The 11,682-nt window shown below is 44.6% G+C and overlaps 1 protein-coding gene across 1 annotated transcript in view; it reads left to right on the forward strand.

The window, feature by feature from the left end:
* Window positions 1-2,189: 2,189 nt before the first annotated feature.
* UNK (unkempt family zinc finger) overlaps window positions 2,190-11,682 on the forward strand; it is a 33,102-nt gene continuing 23,609 nt past the window's right edge. The window contains exons 1-8 of the mRNA XM_014517227.2: window positions 2,190-2,203; window positions 2,775-2,984; window positions 4,600-4,776; window positions 5,208-5,338; window positions 5,466-5,601; window positions 7,268-7,385; window positions 8,382-8,466; window positions 10,551-10,693. Of these exons, the coding sequence (XP_014372713.1) occupies window positions 2,190-2,203; window positions 2,775-2,984; window positions 4,600-4,776; window positions 5,208-5,338; window positions 5,466-5,601; window positions 7,268-7,385; window positions 8,382-8,466; window positions 10,551-10,693 (1,014 nt within the window). The remainder of the gene's footprint in view (window positions 2,204-2,774; window positions 2,985-4,599; window positions 4,777-5,207; window positions 5,339-5,465; window positions 5,602-7,267; window positions 7,386-8,381; window positions 8,467-10,550; window positions 10,694-11,682) is intronic.

The following is an 11,682-nucleotide window of genomic DNA, read 5'->3' on the forward strand; positions in this document are numbered from 1 at the left end:
GGGATGCGAGCAGCTGGAGTGCGGGACGCCAGGCATGGGGTGGCGAGGGGCCACTTTTCCCTCTCCTGCGCTCAGCACCAGGTTGTAACCTGGCCTCGCTGCCAGCCTAGGCCCCATGTGGCTCTGGGCTCGCCCATTGGGGCTGCACGTGGCGGCAGCAGCTGCAGCCCCCTCACTTGCTGCACCAGGCAGTGTTTGCCACCGCCGCCTCTGGGGTGCCAGCAGCAGCCAACTTTGCTCGGTGCTGCAAGCCAGGGGGAGGCCACAGCTGCTGCTGCCAATGGGCAAGCCCGGAGCCGGCACGGGGCCCAGGCTGGTAGCGGGGTGGGTTACAAGCTGATGCTGAATGTAGAGAAAAGCGGCCCCTCGCTCTCCCCGTGGCCGATGCCCCATTCTGCAGCCACTTGCAGCCCACCTGGGGCTGCCTGTACCTGCTCTAGTGCCTGCAGCCAGGAGCGCTGGCCATGGGGCGGGCGAGGGACCACTTTTCCCTGCACTCAGCTCCAGCTTCTTACCTGCCGGTGAGCAGGGGGTTGGGGCTGCATGCTGCCCCCCACCTGTACCATGGGGCTGGGGGGCACTGGGAGTGAGTGGGTGGAGAGCCAGTGGGAACACAGGGCCGGCACCAGTGTCCAGGGTCAGCGCTGGCAGGGCTTAGAGCAGTGTGACAGGAGCATGGGGTCCCGGCCGGCAGGGGCTCTATGGAGCCAGGCCTGCTCCCCCCCCTCCCTGCTGGTGCAGCCCAGCCTGGCTCCACAGACCCCTGCCAGCCTGTGCCCCACTTTGGGCTCCACCAGTGCTGGCCCTGGGACATTGGGACTTTGGTCCCAAGATGGTGACCCAGGGGCGAGGCACCTGTCAAGGGGCGGGGCTACCCATGCAGCCCTCCACAGCCTGCCAAAACTGGGTAAGCGGCCCTCCGCCCAAAACGATTGTCCACCCCTGCTTTAGCCTTTGGTTCGAATGCAAATGGAGTTACAACCACATTAGATTGCAGGGTGTTTTAAAATGATTTTGGATGTAATTAACAGCTCTAGAGCCCAGTCGCCCATCACTGTAATGCATGGCAGTAGAATTGGATTTATAGCACCTTTGAAAAACAGGTCCCAAATACGCACAGGACAAGCCTTGAAGGCTAAAGGTGAGGTATGCCATTCACAATTCTCACTTGCAAACCCATATGGTAGAAAAACTCCTGGCAGCAAGATTCCTGCCTCTAAAAACAAAACTGCTAAGTGTTCTTTGATATGTTTTTTCTGAGGCTTTGTCTTCCCTGGGAGAAGAATGTGTTAGCAAATATATGTTTGTACGCTTTATCTGTGCACTTCTTTTTCATCACAAGATTACTATCTGCCCTTACACGTACATGGTGCGTTATTTATTTAAAATTAAGGAAGAAAAAAATAAGTTCAGGCGAGTGGACCTTGGGAAATCTCTAAACTCTTATTTTTCTGTCTTATAGTGTCCGTACGAATAAGCCTCTTGATTAAGGGCTTAAACTGATCTCTAACTATTAGAATGAAACCTAATGTTGAAGATGGATTCCCTCGAGTTTACCTGCTCTGGGCCTTTGGTGAAACATCTGGTTTTGGTCCTTGTCAAAGGCAGGAGTCTGACCTAGGTAGACCTCAAGTCTACCCCAGTACGGGCATTTGTATGTAGCACAGCTATGCCTTCCAACCAGCGTGGTATGCTGTAATAACCAGCACTTGGATCTCGGTCAGAACAGTGTGTCAGTCTAAACCATTATATAATCCTCCTCAGTCTGTTTCAGAGATTCAGTTGTAGTTGTGTCACAAGTACAGACTCATGACCGCTTTAATTTTGAAAACAATGATGCACAGCTTTCAGAAGAATACTGTTAAAATGGTTTTAGCCTTAAAAATATGAAGGGCACCAAAAGAAGGAAACATCAACAAAAACTGCCTGCAGACTTCCTTAAAAATGAATGTTTTCGTATTGTTTTAAAACCATCTTTAAATATTCCCTGGGCTTCTTGTAGTCCAGATGCTCAGGTTCGATAGGGCTTGAGCTTGCAAAGCCCTCAACCGTTGCATGTGGTGCTGAGTGCCTTCAACTTCGCTTGATTTGCGAGCGAATTGGAGATGTTCAGCAGCTGTCTGGATTGAGTTCTTAATGCAAAAGACCCAGATCATGAAGCAGATTAGTTTTATTTTCATTGTCCAAGCATGAGAGGGAGAGAGTGCGTGTGCGAGCAAAACAAGGCAAAGGATGAAAAACAGATTTGTTTTGTTTAAAAGCACTTTTAGTTGTAACGACATGAAGCATTAAGCTTGTCTTCAAGGAATTTGTTTTCAATATGGTTCTTAATTTGACCATCTCTCTTTAAGGGCAGAAAGGCTTCTTTCCACACACATCTCTCAGATTTAGAGATGGAATGAGAGAGAACTATATCTAAAAATATCATTTTCTTATTAAATATTTAAGCAGCCTGCTAAGCAGCTGACAGCTCTCCTTTAAGCAGGAGCTAAAAGTGTAAGAGGAAGTTCTTTGTTGACTGCAGCTACCTTTAGTGTTCATGTTTGAATTTCAAGTTTGAGGTTGCTGGCCTGTTAAGTGATTTCTCCCTGCAACTGAAAACCAGCAGTGTCCATCTCCATTACTTAGAGTAAAAGCAGAAGGGCGAGGGAAAGATGGCATGTATTTCTGTGATGGATGCTGCTTAGTTTGGCAGGAACTCTACTGAGCAAGCGGCTGTGGGCTCTGACTTCTCCCTTGGTCCTGACTTCCTCCTCTTTGGTTTCTGCTTGCAGTTACCTGAAGGAGTTTCGCACCGAGCAGTGCCCTTTGTTTGTGCAGCACAAGTGCACTCAGCACAGACCCTATACTTGCTTCCACTGGCACTTTGTCAACCAGCGTCGTCGCAGGTCTATCCGCCGTCGGGACGGTACCTTTAACTACAGCCCTGACATTTACTGCACCAAGTATGACGAGACCACAGGAATCTGTCCAGAAGGAGATGAGTAAGTAAAGTCTGTGCCCTGCTTCCCAGCCAGTCAGCACTTGGGATCAGTCCAGGTGTTGATTCCAGCCAGCGTTTGTAGAGACGAGACGGGTCAGCAGAGTGGCGTTATAAATGTAAGTAACGTCAGAACAGATGTCAAAGCTGCAGTAGCAACCCTGGCATCAGCTGTAACTCAGAGGCACTGTCTCAAAGATTGAGAGGAGTCCAGTTCCCATGGACAATTCAGTCCTTGCATCTTCAGCAGAATTTTGATGTGAAAGGCCTCTCCACTGATAATTGGATTGAGAATAGCTGACTCGTTTCCCGTAGGCCACCGGACATCAAATAATAGTGCTTGGTCACTATTGTTGTGGGCTGGATCTGAACTGGTGGCCAAGAGGCAAAAGAGCTCTGTGCCCTGTTGTCTGTTCCCAGATAACTCATTATCGGCTCCCATCTTATTAAATGGTGTGATTTAATTTCCACTTGACGGGTGCCAAAAGAACTTGAACAATTCAGTAGAGCAATAGGAGGTGTGCAAGAAAGGGCAGCACTGTTAGAAGAGCATGGGGTTTTCCATTCATGTACATGGTAAATTCCAGTGGAAAAGAGGTATACTACTTAAAGGAATGTTGTGGCTGTGGGAGAGGTCAGCTCTGGAAAAATGAATATAGAATAATGCAGAATCAAAGATCATGTTTTAAGCTTGGCTAAAATTGCATGAGTCTGTATTTTAGTCGTATTTTATGGTGTACATATAAATAAAAACATTATATTAATTGGAATATAGCAAATTCTTCCTGAATTATAAGGGTGTGGGGATAAAACCACTCCCCAACTCCAGGTGTCTCTCTTTAGTCATTTTCTCTTCATTAGAAGGACTGTGGATAGGTAGGTAATGATTTGCAGCCTTTGATCTGACCCCTCTTTCAAATTTGACCCAGATTAGTAGTGAATGGAAGTGATTCCCATCTTGCTGCTGTTTGTGGGTGTGCATCTTTAAGTAGATCCTGCAAGCATATAACCGTCATCTGTATCGTGTTTTCCATTTCTCTAACACATGTGGATTTTTCCCCTATGAAGGTATCACCGAGATACAACAGGGAGAAGAAGAATAAGGGCTCAGCTAAAACTACAATGTCACATTTCTCCTCTTGCCCCATGCTCTCCATAAGGGATGTCTGGCTATAGATAGACTGTCACAGCCCCTGTAGGAGTACATCAGCAGGAAACAGTAACAGCAAGGCGTCTGGGTGGATGGAGGGCTGCAGAGGAAATGCATGTGCCATGTGATGTCCTCTCAATCATGGCAAGTACATCAGAAAAGCCTTGACAGTGTCCTTGCTTTTTTCCGGATCCCTGACAACCACTGGACAATAGCTTAATGAGCCTCTGCTGGCTTACACATCCATTTGTTTTACTTGTCAGAGAAACTGTTATATAGTACACAGTGGCAGACCTCGGGCTCTCAGTAATTCTATACAGCACAATAAAGGAGAGGGTGCAGGGTTAGCAAAGGTTTTGCTACCCACACCCATCTCCCTTAGCAGCAGGTCCTTTAATACTGTTGAGTCCACCAGTAGGTATAACCGTATAATCAAAATTTGCTTGTTTTTTTCCCCCCCTCTGCTCAGGTGTCCATTCTTGCACAGAACTACCGGTGACACGGAGAGGAGATATCACTTGCGCTACTACAAAACTGGAATCTGCATCCATGAGACAGACTCTAAGGGAAACTGCACAAAGAATGGCGTCCACTGCGCCTTTGCTCATGGGCCCCATGACCTGCGCTCTCCAGTTTACGACATCCGGTTAGCAGAGGATGGGATTCAGATTGGGATGGTGTGGGGAAGGGTGATTGGGCCTAAGAGGAAAGCCAAATGATCAAAATAACCAAATACTGCCTGGTATCAGAGGGGTGGTGGCAGTAGCTAGCAAGGCAAAGTGAGCAACCCTTGCCTAGAGGGGTTCCAGAAAAGGGTGAGAGAGGTTAGTTGCTTACCTAGGTACACTGTAGGGTTCAGAATCCTGAGCTGGGGATTCCCAAAAAATGTACAAGTAGTGCAGCTGCTGTTCAGTCACTTGATGGTGCCATAACATCCACAGAAGCAAATGGATAGCAATAAAACAAATCCACTTTGAAGTGTTGTAGCAATTCCTGCCTGACAAAATTGTTAGCTGTGTATATCTCTCTCTTCATCTCCTCTGTCTGCCTATTGTTCATTTAACTGTATTCACTAAGGGAGCTTCAGGCCATGGAGGCTCTTCAGAATGGTCAGACCACATCAGAGGGTGGCATAGAGGGTCAGTCTGCAGTTGCCGCTAGCCACGCTATGATAGAGAAAATACTCAGTGAAGAGCCAAGGTGGCAAGGTGAGTCCCCCTGGGATCCTACAAGGGCCTGTAGTCCAGTGTTCTTGGAGTGCACATTCCCCACAAAGTTCTTTGCATAGTAGCAAAGCACTTGTCAACTGCAAATAACCAGTCACTTCCTTCACAGACACAACGTACGTGTTGGGAAACTACAAGACAGAACAATGCAAGAAACCCCCCCGGCTTTGTCGCCAGGGTTACGCCTGCCCCTACTACCACAACAGTAAAGATAGAAGAAGAAGCCCAAGGAAACACAAGTACAGGTATCCTTGAAGGCTTTTCATGTTCTGCCTTTAAGAATGAAGGATTGCGCAGGTGCCTTGCATTTGCATAACACTGTTAGCCCGTCCTCATAGCTTTGCTGACAAGTCTTCTGCGCTGTGTGATTTGGGATCGCACTAGTCTCCACACCTAGAGATCCCTTTGTAGATAGGACCAGCAATGAATGCCCAGCTATGTTGCGTACCATGTTATAATGCATAAGTATTTTATCATATCATGTTGCACTCTGTTCTCCTTGCTGTGAACTGGACCTCTTGTTAATTAGGATGATGGTGGTGGTGGTGATAATAATAATGATATTATCATCATAACCATCATCATGAGAGAGAGCCTTATTTAAAAAATTGATACAGAAAAAAATAACGTGAAGGGGTGAATTTAATAAGTTTATAAACAAAGTTGTATAAGCAGGCATATGAATCTGAAACCACCTGACCTCACCTGAACTAAATTGTCCTAGGTCTGGCTAGTAGGTGTGTGGAAGACCACTTTGGAATCCCAGGTATTATAGATACAAGCCAAGGAATTGCTGTCAAACCTTTGGCAAGTATGAAATCATTTCTCAGCAACAGTGTTGCTGCTGTTGAGTTGATAGGCAGGAATAAAGGTTGTGGTTTTTACAGGCTTAACGGGAAGCGGGTTAAAATCATCATGCTATCCTCTTGTGTACAATAATTAGGATTGCAAGGTGAGCTCTTTAGTGCTGTCTGGCTCGCACTCCTTATTGATGTGGGACCCACATTTTTCCCCCCGCACTGCAAATTAGCAGCGCCATGCATGGCTTAACATGCAACACATGCAGTTTGTGGCACCGCAAAGAGGTTTGCTGTGCTACAAACTGCACGTGCCTGCGTGTCTGGATCCGACCTGAGAGTCCTCATGTGACATCATCTTCCCTTCTCTAGCAGAAGGCCCCTCCCATTTCTGCAGCTCTTCTCTGTGCCTTTGGGCAAGAACTGAAAGAGGGACTATCCCTCTGTCAGTGAATGGAGTGTTTCACAATTCCCACCCCTCCATCTTCCCCATTCAGCTGCTGTGTCTGGCTGGTCAGTACTGGTTTCTGTTGCTGGTGTTGTCTGCCTCCCCCTGCTGTTTATTGAGGGAATGAGTAAGACCTTCAAGAGCGGGGGAACTTTGGCATATCAAGAATGCAAACTGGGAAACGGAAGAGGTTTGAGCAGGGATAAAAAGTGAGCATTTTCCTTGGTGACCTGATGCAGCCCTTTTTCCCATGGTCACCTGGTAACCCTGGAAAAATAGACTAGTCTGAAGTGCCACATGTTTCAGAATTAGCCAGGTAACTCCCTAACGTTATATGGGCACATAGCTCTGCAACAGAAGGCAAACCCCTACCTTTACCACTAATCATATCAATACTAATGTGCTCAAACTGTTTGAGTTCAAGTCAAGTTTCAGTCTTGAATGCTGAAATAAAACACAACCCTTTCATTAGGGAGCCTGTAGAGGGAATAAACGTTACAGAAACATCTGGGAAAGAATTGAAAAGGCAATGGGGCCATCCATACAGGAGGAGCAGCAAGAGGGCAAATAAAGTGTGTACAGCAGAGGAAACTGTCAGGAGTCAGTGCTGAATGTCCCAGCAATTGCTGTATGACTGACATCTTCCACTGCCCTTTCTTGACACAGATCATCACCCTGCCCAAGTGTGAAACATGGAGATGAGTGGGGAGATCCTACTAAGTGTGAAAATGGAGACGCATGCCAATACTGTCACACTCGCACAGAACAACAGTTTCACCCAGAGGTACAGTAACATTGCCTTTGCATTTGGGATATTACTGAAGTAGCAAGATAATTCTGGGATTATGGACAAAGATAAGCAGCATGTGTCTGGCCATCAAGCCAAAGAAGGGAATGATGAGCTGCTTGCAACTTGGTCCTGAAATGCAGAAGAAGCTTATTGGGAATGATTGAGAACTCCACTCAGCAGGATTCCTCATGTGACATCATCTTCCCTTCTCTAGCAGAAGGCCCCTCTAGAAAAGTTTTGGGGAAAAGATAGAGAGAGGAAACATACGTGTAAGTGAAAAAAGGAAAGTAAGTGCACAGTCTGTCTTGGATACATGTTGAATGGGATCACAGGTGAGCTAATCAGTTTGTCCTCACTAGGGACATGATCAGTTGTTGACAGACACCGAGCCCCTGGATCTGCATAAACCTGTCCTGTGAATGCACTAGCAGAGGAGCCAATCACACCCAAACCCTTTTGACCACAATTACCGAAAGCATGGCTGAGACCAGGTCCTGGTCCCAGTTGTATCAGTGTGTTGAAAATGGTTTTGTCAGATAGCCAGCTTCACCACCAGATTAGGAATAGGATCCCTCTCTGATGAGCATTGTCCGCAACTGATCATTTTGCTGCTGAACATGAGGGCATAATCTCCTTGCCTATCATCTGCCAGTTTTCCTTGTCAGGCTGTAACTTACCATTTTTCTCCCCAGGAATTTCTTGTGAAATTACTGGGAGACTGAATGGCCATCAATGGTAAATAAAAACCTTTAGGTGAGCTTGTCTTTGCTGGAGCAATAGCTGATGTTTGCAGAGCTCCAGTGTGTTTGTTTTGTTTTTTTATCTTTCTTTCTTTAAAGCAAAGCATTGAAATGGATATTCTGAGATGTTTGTTGGAGTCTTCTGATTCTGGTTTTATTTCACTCTGGAATCCATGCAAGGTGTTTCCCTACCTCAGCTGCTCATCTTTGTCTCTTCTTACCACATCTGTTTCATTTTTTTTTCTTTCAGATCTACAAATCTACTAAGTGCAATGACATGCAGCAGTCTGGCAGCTGTCCCCGAGGACCCTTCTGTGCCTTTGCACATGTAGAACGTATGTTGACTCCTCTCATCTCTGTGACGTTGTAGCCGTTTATGAGGTAGCTTTAGGTCTGGTGCTTCAGGCCAGAGTAGACAGGATGATGCTTGGGACCACAAAGGGAACGCTTTCTGTTTGCATTTTCAAAAACAAAGATTAACTTGGATGCTTCCTTTCAAATCATGAATGCCAGTCGGAGGTGTAAAACATAACTGAAGGGGATGTATATTTTCTAAGGCTGCAGCCAGGGATGCTCATTGCTTTGACTTTTGAAGCATCTTTCCCTATCTTATCTCTCACTTGACCAGTCCTCCTTACTTAGAACAGAGCAAGTGTAGCTCTTCTTTACATGGTTAAACCTATGTCACAACTGAATTAAAAGGCATATGTGTCTTTTTTTTTTTTTCTTTGTCAATTTTTTTTAACACTTCTGCTGTTTCTGTTTTGCCTGAAGTTGAACTGCATGCCACAAATTAATTAGTCTCATTTTGCCTCAGAGGATTCAGGATTTCCTGAATTCATTGGCGATGCATGGGGGGGTGCACATGCACCACCTAAGGTCAGCCATGCACCCCCCTGGAAGCACCAGCCGCGAAACCGAAAGTGCTGGTGGAAGTGCACTTCTGGTTTTGCCACTTGCTTGGCGATCAGTGGATTTTAAATGGAGCAAAACAGAATTATGACTTCACTTATAAGATCAAACCAGAAAGACACTGAACTTGGGAGAAAGTAAGATTTTATTGAATAGCAAATATCCCATCCCATCCGATTGTCTATATGTTGTCTGTTTTTTTTATCTTAAGAGATGCCTTACTCCCAGCCATAATACTGCACTTCCAGTTATACTCCTTTAAAGCGGTACTGATCTTCTGTGACCAGTTTGGGTACTATTGTCTTAATTTCTCATGGTTGTCCCCAGGGTGGGATCTGTAATACCTTTCTTCCCAAGGTGAAAGCTGAAGATCAAGTTGAATTCACATCCCACACATTTGCTTGTTTGTATTATCTTTGCAATGTGTATTTCAGAAGTGTTTCAACAGTTGAGAATTAAAATAAACGGTTTTGATATTTATACAAAATAAGGTTAGATTATCAGGCTCTTGTAAAAATGCTGATTTACAATAGCTGAGCATCTGGCCTGTAAATGTTACAGATGACAAAACCCCACAGGCTTATCTAGTCTATCTCCCAATCCGTGAAGACATTTTCCCTACAGTAAGTAAAGTCCTTTGTAACATAGAAGTAGTTGTCTGCTCAAATTGATTTCTTGGTTTTAAAATGCACATGTCTTGCAGACAGACATAAAAATTTACTACAGCTCTGCACTACAATCTTGCTCTGTTGAAGAAACAAAAATCCAAGCAGCTTTCTTGAGCTTAAACTAGAATATATTTAACACAAGAGAGCATCAGCATCCTTTTTTTTTTTTTTTTTTTTTTTTTTTTTTTTTTTTTTTTTTTTACTGGGCTGCAGTGAGAAGTCTGACCTTTTCTGAACCTCTTTGAAATCATGCTGATAAATATTGCATCTGATAACTATATGGTGCTGAGGCCTGTGTGATATTTTGGATCAGTACAACAGAAACATTAGTCTTTTCTGTGTATAAAGGATGTTTTAAAAAGTGAGCAATTCCATGGCTTTTTACACACTACCAATTTCTGTAAGGTCTACCTTTGAGAAATAGTGGGGGTGTGTACACACTCGCACACACTCACTGTACCTACTTATAATAAATCAATTGCTTATGTGTACAGCATGGATAAAACCCTTGGTTAGCATGGGGCACCCTAGATGTACAGTATGCAGTTCACTTTGCAAACCTGTTATTACAGGAAGAGGCAGTACTGGGATACGGAACAGCAGATTGTGCAGAACTAGGGAGAAAGTAATATAAGGATTATAAGATGAGAAATGCTTGCTTTGCCAGATAAAATTTTTGTTCTTGCTTCTACATTGCCTAAAAATAGGTACTCATGAAATTTTCCCTGTGCAGAGTTAGTAGCTAGAGATGTATATAGTTGCTCTTCCCAGACATCTTGTGATTCCTGGCCATTCACACAGCTTTGAGTGACATTACTTGCCCATTTCCTTTCTTACAGAGCCTCCACTCAATGAAGACTTACAGCCATCCTCAGCTGTATCTAGCCCAACACAAGCAGGCCCTGTGATGTATATGCCATCAGCTGCCGGCGATTCTGTTCCAGTCAGCCCTTCTAGTCCGCATGCCCCAGATCTTAGCAATGTATGTAATGCTACTGGGAAGCCCTTGCCTATGTTTCACAAACCAGCATTTTCTTCTGTTAGTGTACCAGTGTCTTCCAAAGGAGGCAAATACAGTACCCTTAGGCATAAAGGATTTGACTTTGGTTGGCTGTCAGCTCAGTCCTTCCACACATGGGATGCGACATAAGTTTCAGCCTTAGAAGTAGGAACTAACCCTTCTCCTATAAAATGTGGCTTTTCTTTCTCTTGACAAGTTTTTTGATTGAGGTACTTAAAGGAGATAGTCAGTGGTGTCTTGCAGTAGTTCTTCTGTCTAGTTTCCTCCTCGTTGGAAACAAACATAGGGCTTCATTTTCCATGTACTGTCATTCAGACCTTAAGCCAGAATCACCTTTACACCTACATTTAAGTTGGCAAAATCTCAGGGTTAGGCTGTGCACACAACATTATATTATGGAGTATCTATTTCCCTAAGGAAGGCTAAGCCTGTTTAAGCTTTTATATAGCTCCTGAAGTGTGCTAGGCACTTTAGATTTCTCTATGAGAAAACAGGTCTCTGCATAAAAGACTTGCAATTATAAGTGGACAACATAGTGACATGAGTGCAACACAACCTCTTTCTTTCCAATTCTTTTTTTTTAAGTTTGCTTAGGCTTTGCCTATTTTTACCAAGCCCCCTTGGAGCTTGTAATCTCCCCAAACTGTTGACAAAGACTGAAGAGCGAGAATAGCAAAAGCTTAAATCACAATTGCAAATTTTAAACTGTTTTAGAGAAGTTGAAATCCTTTAAGAGTCCCCTGTGAAAAGAGACATTTTTCAAGTTCAAAGTCTAAAGCCATTATTCTGAAAGTGTTCCAAGTTTGTCAAAAAGTGACTGTATCTTGAACAGCCAGCCAGATTTTTGGGACAGACTAGATCTGTTATTTTTGCTTAGTTAAATAACATTGTAGAGTACAGCGGGGAAATTTTTTTTCCCCTGTGAATGTGCTGTCTGAATGCTGTGAAAG

Source organism: Alligator sinensis, unplaced genomic scaffold (assembly GCF_000455745.1).
Source record: "Alligator sinensis unplaced genomic scaffold, ASM45574v1 scaffold400_1, whole genome shotgun sequence".
In the NCBI taxonomy this organism is placed as follows: domain Eukaryota; kingdom Metazoa; phylum Chordata; order Crocodylia; family Alligatoridae; genus Alligator; species Alligator sinensis.